Here is an 18,193-nt window from a genome sequence, read left to right as displayed (position 1 = left end):
CATTAGATAGGGTTTATAGAACCTGGGCGCTGTTATTATCATGCATTCTTCAGAGAAATGCAGAAAGCCAAAGCTGAGCTGCAAACAAACACATTTTCAATGTGGTTTAAATAAAGCGTGATTCAGCTTTGCCTTTGAACCAAATCTATTTGTTTTTATGTTAATCCCTGTTACTTGTAGGTGAAATAGAGGAGAAAATTAAACTAATTCTGCCCAAAAAAAGCTGTAGGTGTTATGCATTCATTCGATTTTCATAGCGCCTTTCAAGACACTCAAAGCGCTTATACTTATTCTTTTATTTAGTGTAGTGTCATTTCAAATCAATGATCAAATTATCCAAATTGGCTTGACAAGTTCAGCAGAGCTAATCTTTCTTTAAAAATTGGTATCGGCCCATATTAGTTGCTCTCAAACATAATTTTTTTTTTTTTTTTAACAAACCTCAACATAACGCTGTAATTTTATAATTGAAATTATTTTGAATTACATTTTATGTCATTTCTAAATGTCACAGTACCTGGTCTATAAACATATTCTATATTTACTGCCAAAGTAACCAATCATTTAGTTAATACCATGTAAGGTAAACTGGTGAAATCCAGATGCATTTGTTAATAGGGGAAAACCATAGCTAAGATCAAAAGCTGGTTTTGTGGCACAACTATTCCTGTTTTTGTGGACACTATTACGATAATCAAAATGCCACGCAGAGGCAGATTTGCAACAGTTTGGTAACAGTTAAGTGGCTCTTTCTGTTTTTGCACCACAGAATGTCCAAATATATCCACATGTGAATTCTGACAGGTAATTCAATCCATACTTTAGATAATGAAAAACAAATATCTTTATATAGTGGTAATGGGTGCAAATTTGGCAAATCCACGAGAGGCAAAGTAAAACCAAACCGTGCAACCAAACCTGCAAGGTGAGCTCCTTCAACAAAAAGTCACTAATAAAAAAATCATCCTAAATATTTCTCTTCATGCTTCTACACAAAAAGCAGCGACATAAACAGTCTGTTGTCTGTAGTCCCGTGTCTCTCACTTTGTTCAACTCATCGTGGCTCAGGGCTTCTTGCATTTGCCTTTCTTCTCTCTCTGCTGGAACTTCCGGAGCCGGCGTGCCCACGTGTCCCTCCACTGGATCACCAGGCTTCCCTTGTCGGCCACGACCCCGCTCTGCCCGGGGGAGTCCTCGTCGTTGCCGAGGAGCAGGTACTTCTTCCCCGATTTGATTTTGGGACACTTGCAGGCCACGTCTTTGGCCCGCACCCACAGGAACTGGTCACCGCGGCGGATCCGGCTCTCGCCCTGTTTGTACACCGAGATGATGTTGACGGTGAACTTCCACCACTCGCCCGCCTTGTCCGCCTTCAGGATGTGCACTTGGACGGCTGCGCAGAGACAGAAAACGCAGAGATAACGAGGCGTAGTGGTAAAGCAAGTTTGCCCCAGAGCGAGAAGGTCCTGGGTTCAAATACACACATCCATCCATTTTCTACCGCTTGTTCCCTTTTGGGGTCACGGGTGACTGGAGCCTATCCCAGTGACTTCGGGCCTTAGGCGGGGTACATCCTGGACAGTGGCCAACTTGTCGCAGGGCCAACACAGAGACATAGACATTACAGACAGCCATTCACTCTCACATTCATTCACTAGGCCCAATTTAGAGTTACCAATTTTAACCTAACACATGCATGTCTTTGGACGGTGGGAGGAGCCGGAGAACCCGGAGAGAACCCACGGTAACACGGGGAGAACATGCAGATTGTAGTATTGATACTGAAGCATATCACATAAATAGAACAGAATTAAACCTTTCCGGAATAGTTTTAGAAAGGTTTGAATCTATCCCAGAATTAAAACAACATTGTAATATTAAATAAACTAAAGAGTGACTAAAATGTTGTTTTATTGTAGTACTGAAATCAGCCTTTTCCCTAGAGACTTTTAGTGTATTTTATCATATGGTTTCTGGTACTGCAATATGGAAGACAACAATTTCTTATTCAAACAATGTGGGAAATATTGTCTCTAGGGCTGTAAGCATTTGGTCAGTCACTTGTGTCTTAGTCGACCAAACTTTGTCTGGACTATTTATTCTATTGGAATTAAAAATATTTATATGAACAACAACAGAAAGGAGAAGACACAGAGTGATTTAGCAGGAGTTTTGTAGTGACTGATCCATTTATTCAGCTTTTTTAGACGCTTTTTCTTAGTATCGGTACTTTTTTGTATGCAAAGTGAGTGATTTTAAGCCATTTTATGATTTTTTGTGTACATTTAGGGTCAGATGATGGCAGTACTTACTTGTTTTGAGAGCTCTTCTAGCACTACACCACGCTCCCTTTCATCATCTACAGAGCTAATACACTGAAGGGGAAATAAGTAGTTTGAGGTTCTGCCTAGTATAAAACTCGTAGGCTTTTGTTTATTTTTCAAATCTTCCGCAGCACTACTTTAAGCATTAGTCTTGAGTCCTGACAAAGGCTTGTGATTTGTAATGTGATTAGGAAGCAGCTATAGAGCAATTAGAGACCTCCTGACTGGAAAGACACCTCAGATGGATGAAGTGCTAGATGGATGTTTAAGAGGAGGAAAGGAGAAGCCCCTTAGAGGACTCAGCATATGTGACAGTGAAGCTGTGCTAACAGTTCACTTTAGTAAAGAGCTAATGGAGTAATGCAAGCAAGTCTCAGCAGTATTTTTACACTTAAATGTAAAAATAACGTAAATAACAGACTTCTCCTACTTGAATCTATAACGCTGAAAGAAACATCCACTGTTCATTTTTGCAAAATGGCAAAAGCATTACATTTGTCTTTTATTTTCTTAATATTGTGTATTGGTTAAAAAATAAAAGATTAATAACAGAATATATGCATTTGATAGACTTATTGGCTCAAGTTAACCTTTTATATTAACATAACATACAAATTCAGAAGTTAAATTGGCATAATTGTATTTAAATAAAAGGTTGCTCAGTTGCGGCCCCAGTCCCATAAAAATGTCCTATTGTTTGCAAACACTAAATAACTCTTTTGCCCTGTTTATATAGTTAACGCTGCCCTCCCGCTGACCCCAGCTGCACTTTGCACCAGCCGGCTGCCACTTTTTGCTGTTTTCTCTGTTTGTGTTTGAACAACGTACATATTGTAGTTTGAGATCTAACATTTCTGAGCTGCCCCCCTCGATGACTACACGCTGAAGCTTGGTTTACACACAGCAGGAAGTTTACTCCCTGATGCTTTGTTTGAATCGCACTAAAGTCGTCCTACACTGCTAGAGTTTGGTCTGCTAAACCCCTGTGTGCCCGACACTTTAAAGGGCTTCTGTTCCACTCTTGTCAGTCATAGTTGTATTGTTGCAATGGTTTAAATATGGCTTTAGGGTTCTCAAAGTCCTCTGGAGACAGCAGACAACTGACAGTGACTTACACTCAAAGCTGGGGTAGCTGACTTTTTGTGAATTAGTACATTTTGTAAAAGCAGATATTTGTGATAAAAATGAAACTGCTAGGTGCTGTCTGCCTCTAATAATAAAGTATTACATTTTTTTATCAAACCGGAAGTAAGAGTTGAAAGCAGTAATCTGATTAACAATGTGCCAAAGTGTTGTGTATAAATGATGCCGATTTGAAACCTATTTTTGGTTTTGTGGAGGGAAAATCGGACCGCAGCTTTAACAGTGGCTTAAGAAAATGTTTTGTACTGATTAAATTGGGTTACATGTTACAATTAGAGAGAGTTTATTATTTATTTCTTCAACACATGTCAATCTGCTCAACTGTGTCACTTAATGCTTTGATAACAATCTGTGTTTGATCCATTTGCATTGACTGGCCCGAAATTCTACAACATCCAATGGACCATCTACTGTACCTAGAGACCAAAGTCTACAGAATGAATAGCTGACTAAAACACACTGTTGGTTAAAAAGCTTTACTATTAAACTACTATTTACACATTATTTAGAAACTCCCTCCACTGTAGGACACAATTTATTGCAATCAAATTGAAATTGTAATTTGAAATCAGATTGTTCACAATAAACAAATACTGTATTTTTTCAGTGACAATTCACAAGTGCAAACAACTAAAAATCATGTCTTCTTGTGTTCAGAACCTGCTAATCCTGTAGTTGAGCCCTTTCCACCCAAAATGCAGGGTATTATGTCTAACAGCTCATATTTCAGTCTTCTCTCAAATGTTAATGCTTCTGGGCACGTTTAAAATGTGCACTTTGAACAGAATCCTACTTTTATGACAACACAGTATGATACTTGACAGAAACATTGCAGTTAGATATTGTTCCAAAATGTTCTCTTCAAATCCTGTCTGTCAAAGTGCCTCGCTCTGCCTCTGTCGAGATCAGCAGGCCGACTTCAAACAGGGGTGGGGGCAGAGGTCAAGGGTCATACGTCTTATCCACACCTCTGAATGGCGTGGTGGATCGGCGCTCACAGGAATGCAGCGGCCTTAATGAGGATCTGTGTGAGAGCTCCACTGCCCCTCTCTGTGGTCTCAGAAACCCACTCGGGCTTCAGCTCATCCTTCATCCTGGGCTCCTCTTTTACCTCCCTGTTTGTCTTTGCTCCTCTGTCCATGGATATTTTGTCCTGTTTGATTCTTTGTTAGTGTCATAGAACTGAGCCAGAGTAAGCTGTCAGTAAAATGTCCCCGCTGGATAAAACAGCAGCTCCCCGGCAACGTGCAAAGGACCACGAGTCTACAGAAGATGAAGGGCCCAGCGCATTCCTCTGTGAAATAATATGTTGCTATATATGATCATATTTTCTGATTGGACTCAAAATAAGCTTGATTTTATACCATAAATAAATGAAAGTGGTGCTGTAGGTGTGTAATTGTACAGGTTTTTCCAGCGTGACTTACCATAGTCCTTTTTGCAATACTTCTTCATGTTGATTTTCAATTTCCCTTTTGAAGCTTTACAATACGACTCACAGTCTGTTGGGATCAAACAGAAAACATTAAAGTTAATTACAAATATAATATAGATTCAAATATAAATTACTTTATGCATTGAATGTGCTTGTGGTTGTTTTGGCTACATTTAAAATGGCATGATCTTTGAGGTTTGTGTCATAACATTTTAAAAGACAGAAACTTCAGGTTCAGCTTCAGGGGAAAAAAGATCAATAGTCTCACAATTGATCCTACATAGTCCCTAGATCCATCTCTATTGAAGGACTTAGTGATATTTGGCTATTGAATCATGTACTACTTATTTTTTGAGATACAAATTGCCATTGGTGCGGCCCCGCCCACTCATTCAGCCTGGGACTGTGGGAATGGTGCATACAGACCACCCTCTACCCTCTTCACCTCCAGCCCCTCAGCAGAGCCCACCTCGCCTGTCACATCAGCCAAAAAGGCCCCACTAAGAAGCAGCACGTCAAGCCTTTTGCATTTATTGGACGGTGCCGAGGGAGGGGCATGAGGAGGAGGCTGTGAAGGGGTCAGTGCCATAGAAAAGGAGGTCAGGAAGGGAGAATTAGCCATCCACAGGCTTTTTCAGCAACAGGGTCCTTCAAACAAAAATACTCTCAAGCTGATAAAAGTCCAAACCTTAAGTATGTGGTTGTAATATTAGTAAAACGCTTAACTTGACCAAAAAGCGTAGTCTTGCTGATGTGTACACAAGTTTACTAAAACCTAGAGGTGGGGAATATACGGAAAATCAGATAATATTGTGAATGTCGTTTTGAAGAGATGCAAAATATCAAGTATATAGTAAAAAATGCCACAAAAAGACCTGATTAGAAGCAAAAATGAAAAAAGTTCATTTTGAATGAATACGTTAATATTGCTGCACTTTTATGATTGATCTTATAGACATTTCTCCTTTGTCTGATAATTAAACTTTGACTAAAATGTTTAAAGACATGTTTTTACATATTTCCCTTGGATTGACATAACATCTTTATCGGGATAGAATATTAAGATATAAGTCACCCACCCCTATTATAAGACAAAATAACATTTACAAGCTATAATTGTAAGTAGCCACTACATACAAAAGTCATCAAATGTATTTCAAAATGTTTTGTAAAAGTTGAATCACAAAATACAATACTTTGGCATGTAGGTCTGTATTTGTGTTTACGTGAGCATATTTCTTCCATGCTCACCTTATTTCTAAACTAAGATGTTCCTTTCATCCTGATCACACAGTGAACTCCAAACCTAGACATCAGTGCGGCAGACGGCCTTGGATCTTGGCAGGAGGCTGCACTGTACAAGCCTTCACTCTTATGATCGATCACCGAGAGGTTAAGAAGGCAACGCTCTGACCCCCTCCACAAAGTGCAAAGCGGTCTCGGTGCTCTCAGTGATTGCTCTACACTCGGCTGTCACACTGCCAGACACCAATACCATTCACTTATACTGCGAGTAAAGTCCTGTTTCTCTATATGGAAAACTTCTACATGGCAGTATTCAAAGAGAAAATATGAAATAATAGATAAACATACTTGACTCTGACACTCTAATCGAATTTAGACAAAGAAGAAGAATGCCAAGAAAAAGAAAACACCCTGAAAAGCAAAGATGTCAGCAGAAGTCCCAGTGGTTAAGAGCAAACAAGGAGAAGTGAAGACAAAAACAAGGCTCGAGAAACACAACGTGCAGCAGAACTGGCGGTGTAAATGAGAGAGTAGTGTACATGAGCTGCACCTCATTTCCATGTAAATGATTGAGCGGGCTTTATTTTCTCATCACCCCCCTGACGCTTCATGATACTTGTCTTTGATAGCCATTCGTTCCCCATTAGTGTACCCCAGAGACACCCCCAGATCTCTATTTAAGGTTGGACCGTCCCCTGCAGGGAGGACAAATGTCCCCTTTGTGCGTGCGCTACAAGCAGGGGAAGTGGGAGCCGTCCTGCAGCACGGAGCTAAGATGTGCTCTTACTACGCTGCTTTGTCTACACTCTTTCACTGCACTCAGAGCAACGTAACTGAGAGCTGCACCTTTGGCCCCACTATCAAAGTGCTCTGCAGTCATTTAAGCTAATCGTCCTCATTTAAGGCTCACTGTACTGTGTGGTATTATTGCCTGACAGTGCCGTTATTCTGCTCTTACATAGTTTTCTAGCGCTAATCTGTTCTGATCAGATAATGCACCTTTTTACATGGCACAGATCACTACAAAAGCATAGAGAATTCCAGTTACAGTTTTGAGTAAGTTATTAAAATGTATGTGCTCGTAAATAGCACTGCCCAGTCTCACTGTAACTGTAGAGCCAGCTCAGTATCAGCAGCATGGTCAAACAAAGCGATGACAACCCAAGAGGAGGCCTCTCTCCCCCTGCAGACCGATTTAGAGGCAAATTGTAGCAAATAAAGCATGTAATTAGATTATGGAGCCCTGCTTTGCTCACACAACAGTGAGCTTGGATCCAGTCCTGAGACAAGCACAACACCGGGCAGCAATATTATTCCTTCAAAATATTGTGAGTTCGAAGACATTTTATGTGTAGAATGTTCAGCACAGTTCATAAAGTTATGAATCATTTTCTCAACAACATTAAACATTATAGTCTATATCCACATTGATTAAGTGGACGAATAAGGCTCAGCAATATGTGAAAAATTACTTTCAAGCTAAAAAAAACTGAGCCCATCCAGGCATAATGCAGCAAAAATCCCCCAGGACTATAGACAATATCACCAGTTCAAAACAGGGCGTGTGAGGCAAGATTCATGACCAAATATCCCATCGGCTTCTTCCTCCGGCCTGATGACTTCCAGAAACACACGTCATTTAAGACCCTAGTTTCCTCCCCCAGATGCAGTAGAACACTAGAGTGGATATTTGACAGTCCAGTCTCTGACAACACCTTCTGCAGCCATGTTTTGACTGGACTCTTGATGTTATGTTAAACATGCTATAATTTGATTTAAAATTGTATTAACATGACCTTTCTTTGTCCCCAGATGCAACATATCAATATCAATAATTTAATGGTATAATTGTATGTTTTGGTTCTCAAGACTATTATCCAATCAGACAGCAGAATTAGCCTCACATAAGTCTCATTTGGGTTGCCTACGACTAAATCCAGCTGGTTTAAACCTATGCGTCTTCTCTGATTGGTCACTACCTGCATTAATCCTGAGTCAGTGCTAGTGCGGCCTCTGCAGCTCAGTGAGGGAGTTCTGCTGGTTCTGAGCTGAACATGAGCCCCATAAACTGCCCTCAATCTGCAAGACACAGGCAACTCAGGCTCAATTGTGATTGTGGTACATTTTTAGACCAGTTTATCGCACTTTAAGAAAATGTAAAATCTCTCTGTTATAATGTATATTGTTATATACCGTTATAATAATATTTTATGTATTTATTTGTACATCCAATTTTATTCCCAAGTAACATGTTGGAATTTCCCTTTAGTGACAATAGCCAACATTTTGACTACATTTAACTAATTATCAGTGGATTTGTCAATAGTCTGTATGTTTAGACACTGCAGTATTGACAATATTTTGACAACTCTTTTTAACTACTACTGCTATTTAACCAAAAATACCCATATTTCATCCTCCAAATTCACCGCTCAAACCACATACTTTTACTGACAGAGTATTGACTGTAGACGATAAAAAACCCCAAGCATATTATTGATATTTTGAAATGATTCGATCTTGATTTAATAAAAAATCTACAGCTCTAATTAACACGAGTATTTTTTAGTTTAGTTTTGAACTGATTGCTGCCCCTTTGCCTGTGCCTGCTGTTACTAAGGCCCCTCTAGTACTCTCTACGCCTCTTTACGCCTCTCGCCCACCTCTCCTCATCATCATCACTTGTCCTTGGCGGCCATGCCGGGTCAGCAGCGGTTAATCTGCTCCACATTGCGGCGCGTTGCAGACGTCTCCTTCACGACCCGGAGGAGTGGTCGCCTCACACCATCCGTGACCCGGCGGCACAATGTGTGTTTTGTCTGGGCCACACCATCCGCACTATTCTCCATGCATTCCAGCCCTCCGTGTGGTCGGCTGACACACACAAATTAATATTGACTGCATTATACTCTCACACGTTGGACGTCGCGACCCCCAACTGCAAAAAACATCACTCTCAAAGATCAATTGAGGCATTTTCAAGCACCTGCCTCTGCACGTTCTCAACAGCTTGTCCACTTCAAACGGATTGAATCGATTTACTTCAACATGAACCTTTTGGATAATTATTGCAGTTAGACTTAGACAAACTTTATTAATCCACAAGGGAAATTACTTGGACACAGTAACTTCAACACAGTATTTATATATAAACAATAACAGCAAATAGAGTGATTATAAAATGATAAATAATAAGCGTAGAAAAGCGGCTTCACTTCAGCTTCATCGGCAAAATAATTGTTAGCAGCCCTACTATTCTATTCATACATATATGTTGTACAGTTGGGAGTACGATATGATTGTAGTCTCTCAGGTGCAGATCTATTCTTCCTTTTAAGACAAATAATCATAGTCATAATACGTTATGCTATTACTTGCATACCACATTTAACTAAATATAATAACTTTTTAACATTGTTTTGTAAATCTTTTGTGGGTTGATGTAATATATTTTGTAAATGCCTACAAATTATTCTATGGCCAAAACAACCTATTTTGCCTTCATTGCCATTCGTGTTTACACATTTGGTGTATTAGCTAATGCTGGCACATCAACACCTCCATGGCAGTCCTCTAACACAACACTCCAAAAGGGAAATAAACAAGCACACAGCCACTGGGCTCATTAATAACATGACTCCAACAGCATCTTTGAGTGTGCTAAAAACATGGTTTGATGCACATCTGTTTGCACTCATATCTGGTGAAATCATGGTTGTTGACATTTCAGCTGGAGCAGAGAAGCAGCACAGCCTCATGAGAAGCTGTGAGGATAATGTATGCATCCTCTGTGTGGTCCGACGGGACTCTGGTCTGCTCAGGATTCTGACATGACCAGAGCAACATGTCCATCAAAGCCCTCTGCTTGTGCAATCTGCTTGATTTCTACTCCTCTCACTTTAGCAGGCTCATGTACACACGAGGAGCAGGAAGACTCACAACTCCAGCTTGATTCGATTATATTCAGTTACATTACGGTGCATGTGTTTTTAAGGTGCTTATAGTCGCAGAAAGGTGCATCATAGTCCAACAATGCACCAAATTACAACCCCAAAACAGTCTAAAAAGGAAGACACCGGCTCGAGTGAAAACCTGCAAAACATATTCATGGCTGGTCACGATAGTAAAAGTTTGAATTAAATATCGATACTGAGGAATATACTCAATATTCAATGCTGACAATAGTCATTTTCAACACAAAATAATGGTACTTTCTTTATGCTTCCGTGTGGGCTTACGCTAGTTCTAATAAAGCTCAAGCTCATTCTAAAACTGTTCATTAAAGGTCAAATTTGGTCATGTTTATGTGATTGAGTCCCCGGATATTATTGTAGTATTTAGTTTTTCGATACTTTTGACCACCATATACCCTTCACAAGTCAATGTAATAACGGCAAATAATCCCTAACACATCTGAGCGGATCGAATGTACTCAATTCTATCCATGGTCATTCACCGACATTCAACTTTTAGAAGCAAAATATAATAAGTTAAATAAATAGTAGAGAAATAATTCATTTTGACTGTTCTCAGCAGTTGATTTAGCAGCACCTCTAAGATTATATGAACCCATTTTTGAGAGACACACTGTGCAATCTCAAAACCTTGCACACAATTCCACAGGAGCATATAAATAATGAATAATTTGGGGCTTACATGGAATCAGTAACACTCCTGGAAAATATGAATAAGGTGAAGGAAATTTCCTGCAGCCTACGAGCCGACAGGTTTCTGACAAAGAGGCCCAGAGGAACAGCCGATCCTCCGCTTGCCACCACCCACTGTGTTATGTGAAGACAAAGCGTGAAACAGAGGGAGACCAAGGAGGAGGAGAAGGGAAAAAAACTATATTCAAATAGAAAAAGGAAAGTGGTGGAGGAGGGTTAGGGTCCGGCTATATCCTGACAGTTTTGTCCAGGGAGTATTCATGAGCGAGGAGGGCCAAACAACAGCTGTGCACTGAAGCCGCACAGAGTTTACAGCAATCTCAGACATGATAGGCTTTCAGCTTCATGAAATGTTTGGATTTGTCTCCAAAAAGTTGAGATAATGGCAACAGGGGAGCAGGGTTCACACAGAAAATGTATCCTCAACCATACAGTAAAACTAGTCTAGGTGTCAATACTGAAATGCATCACATTGAAAGGTAGGGGTGGGCGATATTGACAAGAATCTAAATCTGTAATGTATATTTTTGGTTTTTGAGTGTCCCGATAACAATACTCAGACAATCCAACCAAAATGTGTTAAAAGATAAATTTAATTGAGGTTTAAATGATCTAAACGTCATACAATGGGACGTTTTAGGGTGTACGAATATTGTGAAAATAAAAAAAAAACACGATTTTACAATTATCTGCCATTATTGATATCATTAGAACAAGAAAATTCCTAGATTAGTTTCATTAGCTCCCTATTACCCTAAAGTAGTGACCAGCTTTATGAAATCTACCATTATAAAGTAAAGTTGCATGTCACAGGTTGGTGTTTGCCTTGAATTGAAAATGCTTTTTTTTTTGCTCGTAAAATTATCACAATTATTAGGTTTTAGTTCTTGCAATTATATTGCGACCTGAAAATCATAATTATTGAATAATCTTTTTATCCCAAAATTCTGAAACCACATGGTAATATGAAAAAATATATATATATATATATATTATTTTGAGTTGAAAATGACAAATGGTCAAATGGTGTTTTATTAGTATTATTATTATTTGGGGTATCAACATCTGTATTGAGCCCTTTATCAAAATTTAGTTAAAAATGTTTGTACCGACAACGCAGAGTGAGAAAAACAAAGACAAAGTTGGAACAAACTTGTGCTTGTATTTTTCAGTGAACAATCCGTTTTCATACTTTGCTCAGTTTGAACACATACAGTGTTGCTCGGTTTAGTTAAAACGCAAATGGGCCGACGCTGGGGCCATTTGCATACTTGCAGCATAAATCATTTGGCAGAAAGAATAATTATACGGGATCCTATTGCAGGGGGACACGTAGGAAGCATTGCCAGTCCAAACAAACTGCCCGGGCCCCTCAGATCCACACCCCACTGAGCTGCACTTAGCCTGATTAATGGTGGATGTGTAAGAGATTAAAGCAGCCACATCCCAGTGCTGCAGCTAATGGACTTAATATTCATGAGGCCCTAATAAGGCTGGGGAAAGTCAACAGGGATCCAATTTATCTCAAGCTCGATTTTTTTCATTTATGGAAAAACATTTGCGTGTAATGCCTGCCCGGATCCAAAACATCCAAAACTCCAGGTATTTCCTACTTGGCCAGATGATTTGGGGTGGGAGATATTTTGTAACATGAATACAAAACAATATACAATATGTAACGGATGATGGAGTTTTGACTCACCAGATGGTTCCTCCGGGCTGGTGGACGCCGTAGTTGGTGGTGCTATGGGAATTTCTGCTCATGAATGGGGAAAAACATAGAAAGGTTAATCATATGTTGTTTTATAGTGAGAAGTTGTGAGATAATGCAGGTGAATGAGATATTTACAGACAAGCGTTTAGTGTAAAATGTTTTTCTAAGTTTCCAACTCTGTCTATGGTTTTATCTTCTTGACTTACACGTTGTACTGAACAGATGTATTTCATTTATTATCCTTTTTGTGACTGGTTAGTGGTGTTTTCATTATTCGTGCGGTGACACATTGAGAGAGAAAAAGCAATTTCTAACAAGGGCAGGATATGTACAACCAATATAAATGCCTTTATATTGTGGTGTCTAAGAAAAGGAGTCGTTATATCTAAGAGTTTGGAAAAGCACCGTAGTGGAAGCAGGTGAACTGTGCTGGGGGTGACTGTGCAGAGAAAAGAGTTGTGAAAGAAAAGAATGATTCAGTATTTTTTTATTTGTCAAGGTTTGATCAGCCATTTAAAAAAAAAAGAACAGTCAATCAAAAACAATTATTGATTGAGAGAAGTTGTGTTCCAGTTCCAACTGCGTAAAAACGGCGTAAAAATGAAGGGCATGAAAGTTTAAATTTATGAAGATTGATCAACTACATCAACATGGGATTGAATCTTGTCTAACTCTGTACAGGCTAACATGAAGTCAGTGTGATTTATTAGACTGATTCAACACAAAGCCTCGTGCCCTAGTGCACTGTGGGAGTTGTGGTGTTACAGCTTTGAGCTAATAATGCCCAGCTTTATGAATAAAAGCTGCACCGCTGCACCCCGAACTTTAGTTTAACGGTGTTTCACTAAATGCTTGTCTGTAGAAAGGAGAGTAGGAGTAAGTTGGTGATTAGATCATAAATGGTAAAGACTAGTTGCACATACTTATGCAGGGGGCAATGGGCGAGCGGCTCTGCTGGTAGCCTTTAGCACAGCGGTTGCATGTGATACCAGTGACGCCGTCTTTACAGGGACATTGGCCTGTGGTTTGGTTACAGGTTTTGCCAGCAGCACCCACGGGATGGCAATCACATGCTGCAAAGGGACAGAGGCAGAGAGAGAGGTCGTGAGTGTCACACACACACACACACACACTGATGTGAAACATTTACTACAACACAGTGTGCGGGGGACACACAGAAGACGAGAGAGACAGGGCAGCGTGCACAGACAAACACACAACTACTCAGTAACATCCACGAGCACAACATATAATCTCATGTCTGTTTTCTCTGTGATTCTACTGTACAAATGTTAAAGTGCTGCAAATATTTATTCATTTATTTTGTATGTTTTTTTTTTTTTATCTTATGAAAAACAAATCCTAAAACTAATCCTAATTGGCTGTTTCTGATTATTGTGAGTCTTTGAACGTGAGCCCCAAATGTCTGTCACACTTCCTCCCAAACTGGGGGGTCTATCCACCACATATGCTTAAAGAATGCAATCATTTTACAGCTCTTCATCCAAATACCAGCTCCTCATTTCTTTCACAGTCCAAATCCAGTCAGGCAAAAGCCACTCAGGAATAAAAAATATAATTTTCTTCTTGATATTTTTGTCTATTTTTGGACATGTAAAATGTGTTTTGCATGTCCACAAGTTGTGGACTGTAACTGCCAACCCGACAGACCTCTTGAGCATGACCAGAAGTGCCTCTGTAATCACTCTCTAAAGCACAAGTACAAAGTGAAGCCAAAGAGGAAAGTCACAGTTTGGCGTGGGCTTGTCACTTCTTCTGTTAGATAAAGTACAGCAGATGATTGTTTTCAGAGCTCTTCTGCAGGTTCTGCATCTTGTCACTTGTCACACTGTTAAACGCCTCAGTGCACCTTCACATTTGAGAAATACGTGGGCCGTTCAGTCTACAGAGAAAATGATTCATTGACGATGATCAGATGAATTTTTGAATAATAACATTCTTTCCATAATCCAAACAAATGTCAATGGTGAATTAAAAAACTTGCAACTTATTGACCACTGTTCAGGGTGTGCCCTTGCTCAGTTGGTCTGGTCCACTGTTTTGTTCACATATTTTGAATGCATATGTAGCAGTAGTATAAATGGTATAAATAGGTATTCCAGCATAAGCTTATGTATGCTACAGGAGTAAGTTAAGCTCCATTGACAGCAGCAGAGTTACATTGTATTATAATAGTCTAATATGTCTCATTGGCTGAGTCACTACTGAACCTGCTGGACTCCTCTTCTTGTCCCTCAGCTGCTTGTCGTGTCTATCTCAATCCTCTCCTTTTATTTCTATGGGCCGCTTCCTCTGCTGGAGCTTCTGTTACGGCTCTTATCTCCGCTGTAAGTGTGTCTAAGTGTGAACTTGATAAAACCCTCTTTATCGGTCTAAAAGCCCCCTTAGAGCCTGTTTACCTATTAGTCTCCTTATCAGAGCAATCTGTCACTGCTTTCATTGCCTCCCGAGTGGGAGGGACACCTCGGCACACAGGCAGACTAAACACGATGGAGATCAGAGTGGCACGTCCCGCAGCCTGTAAATCTAGAAGTGAGTCAGGACATTTTGAGGCGATAAAGGGCAAAGTGCAGAAGTGGAGGAGCTTCAGAGAACTGGGGTTACATTTTTAAAGAGCATCTGCTACAAAACTATACGTGCAGGGCTTTGGTTATGCCAGTAAATCAGAGAGCACATGGCCGACAGGTGGAACACACTTAATACACATTTGGCAACAATAAAGATGTGAAGAAATATGTGACTGTAACCAGGACAGGATCAAGGACCAGGGTAAAAGCAGTGTTCACGTGAAAGCAAAGTTATTCATCAAAATGAACGTTGAGAGAGTAGAAGCTATTACTTTGGCTAATACATTTCTGCGCCTTTAAAGATACGATTTTAGTTTTAGTCCAATTCAGGCCGACAAATGATACAGTCTAAGTGGTAGAGCTAATGGCTAGTTTAGATGAATAAGAAAGTGGCAATAAATTAACCTGCTTTGGCCCTCGTCTGTAAGCCTTAGTCACTATTTTTCAACAAACTGTGCTCAAATGGTGAATGAGCTGTGATTTATTAAGAGGGTGGGGACTTTTCGTCTTAGTCAGGCAGTTACAGTCACAGATGGAGGGTGAGACTGCACAATGTGAGGCAGCAGCCAATGATTTACCACAAATACACTGTTTGAAGTCTCTACTATGCCTATTTTTTATACGAGTTATTTGTTGGCCCTCAGGACGTAAGCCAGGCCTAACTTGTATTATATTTTTGCTAAGGTTTTGCTTTTCCACAATATACTCTGTGACCATGTAATGCGTCATTTTAGAAAGAAGAGATTTCTCAGCAAGTACTTTAAATAACTGTTGTAGCACTTTGGATTACACTGTGTATATTGTGCTACATAAATAAACAGGCCTGTTTTAATCCTCCGTCAAGGCTGCTATACGTGCTCCGTCTAAACTATGTTCTCCATCATCCAACTAACCTATGTAATTTAACAATATCATTAACAAGCCCAATCCATCAGTCAAGGGAGCGGAGCCAACTCACTCAGGCTTGATTTGATTTATGCCCTGCACTTCTCTGCGGTGTATAAATCAAGAGCAAGGTCCCTTTATTTCACATGTATATTGTTGTCATTCAGTACTCGCTCCTCATACAAACAACATCACTCAGCTGACGTTCAGAAGTGCTTCTTAAATCAGAAACGGTGCGGCACACAGCTGATTAAATCTGTCGCAATGGAGTGACATCTGTTATTGTCCCAGGCCACCCAAAGAGCTTCACGAAAGCATACGTTCACTTTCAACTTATCCCGTGTCTTCCCTCTATCAAATGAACTCACTGTGTGTTCCTCAGCAGCCTTGGCTCAAGCCGTCCAGCAGTTAGCGAAGAAAATGTACTGTGTTTACACTCAAACTCAATGAGGAGTGAAGTTATAAATTTAGAAAAGTGGATGTGACCACCGCTCGGCACTTCTCTGCTTCCCGTAATGGCCTTCTATGGAAATGAGAGGTATTCAGGGGATAATGTGACGCATAAAAGCAGCGCTCTCCAACCGGCTCCGGCTCATTCTCGTCCAAGATTCACACCATAAGAAGTTCTTAATAATTAATCTGAGGTTTCTAATTGTTGTCAAAATGTCTTGTGTGCTTGGATTTATCCTTCAGCATAAATGTGCAGTCTCACGTTTGTCTGTGGGTGGTAACTGTTTTGTAACACAAAGTGAGCATGTAACACAATGACACACATCTTAGAGGTCGTCATCTGTAACTTTCCAAATATAGTCTGTGCAAATGTTTAAACTGGCAGGAGGAGGAGGTCATGCTTCGTATCATCTGTCAGCCTGGACTAATTAGCACAGATCCTTTATTGTGAGCGAGGTTTGATGTAAAGGAATAGCACAGGGAAAGTGAGCAGACAGTTTCTATTACACAGAGGGCCAAAATGTCTGGCCAATGTCATAATTTCAATTGAGTGCAAGAAAATGCTGACAATTTTGATGAAATATGTTTATAGGGCTGTGGCCTGAAAGGCAACATAAAAATAAATGAAAATCAACGTGTTAGCGCAGAAAGATGATTTAATTTGCTGCAGAATAAGCTGAAAAGCATAATGATGAGTCAAGTGAAGTGCAGCGTCAGTGTGTAAACTTATATTTGCTTTATGTTTAAGTCCAAATAGGCCAAAAAATGATCGTAATATGCAGTAAGGGCTAAGGACATTCAAGTGTCCTTTCACATTTCCATGGGTGTAACTGAGCAGTGCATCTCCTCCTGCCAGGAAAAAAGCTGCTTTTCTCATTCATTTTCACAGTTATTAATCCATGATGTTCATTTCTATTTTAATTTTCATTTCAAGTTAATTTTATTGTTATTATAACACTACATTATATCTAATATAGTAAGTAATCTTTTGATTGAATATTTAATTACTATAATTATTTATTTTTAGAACTTAAATTTATGATCCTGTATGATCAATTAATGTAAATTTTACAACAATACATCAGGTACTGTAAATCTAATTTAATTTATGGGAGATTGCTATAGTCGATTAACCCTTAGGTTAGTTTTTCATTTGATGAATGAATTGGACACTGCAGGGTACTGGAGGAAACAAGCGTTAAAGCTACAAAGTGAGTCATGAGATGTTGAAAGAATGAAGTGTTGGACACATGAGATGAGATGTAAAATCAACACGGACGAGGTTAAGCCGGCACAATAGGGCGTCCCGGCAGCAGAGGCAGCAACAGATAGGGGTTAATGATACACAATGTCCCCCTGTGATGAATGTGTGTTTGCATTCCTGCCTGACACGGGAATGGCCCTAAACCGTGGAAGTGTTAGGTTTAGAAACATCACGAACAAGGCGCAAAGTAAAGGTACGAGGATGTATCTGACAGATAAATATGTATGAAATAAGAACTAATGAGTTAGTGTAATCAGGAGAGTTACTTTTGAGAAGAAATGCTAAACATAAAGATTAATATGAGTGTTTAGACCATTTTATTTCTGACTCCAGTAGAGGTTATACGGATGACATCACAGCATTATGAATTTTAGCAGTGAGTGAGAATCAATGGTGAGAAATGACACTTAAGTTTCTTCTGTAAGAGCGCAAAACAAAACTAAAAATGTGAAAGAGCTGCTTGAATGTTAAAACAAAC

General features: G+C 39.7%; 1 protein-coding gene across 2 annotated transcripts in view; it reads right to left on the bottom strand.

Annotated features, from left to right (window-relative positions):
- Nucleotides 1-647: 647 nt before the first annotated feature.
- The window catches only part of ntn1a (netrin 1a), a 41,730-nt gene continuing 24,184 nt past the window's right edge, over nt 648-18,193 (bottom strand). Inside the window, exons 4-7 of one of the 2 annotated variants that reach the window (XM_072463224.1) lie at nt 13,452-13,601; nt 12,517-12,570; nt 4,895-4,969; nt 648-1,393 (exon numbers count right to left, since the gene is read on the bottom strand). In XM_072463224.1, coding sequence (XP_072319325.1) covers nt 1,065-1,393; nt 4,895-4,969; nt 12,517-12,570; nt 13,452-13,601 — 608 coding nt within the window. In that variant the 3' untranslated portion in view covers nt 648-1,064. The remainder of the gene's footprint in view (nt 1,394-4,894; nt 4,970-12,516; nt 12,571-13,451; nt 13,602-18,193) is intronic. The other variant, XM_072463225.1, reaches the window with a different exon arrangement.

Source organism: Eucyclogobius newberryi, unplaced genomic scaffold, assembly GCF_026437365.1.
Source record: "Eucyclogobius newberryi isolate DKJ021-1_F unplaced genomic scaffold, fEucNew1.0.hap1 SCAF_4, whole genome shotgun sequence".
In the NCBI taxonomy this organism is placed as follows: Eukaryota; Metazoa; Chordata; class Actinopteri; order Gobiiformes; family Gobiidae; genus Eucyclogobius; species Eucyclogobius newberryi.
This window is presented reverse-complemented; position numbering and strand designations above follow the sequence as displayed.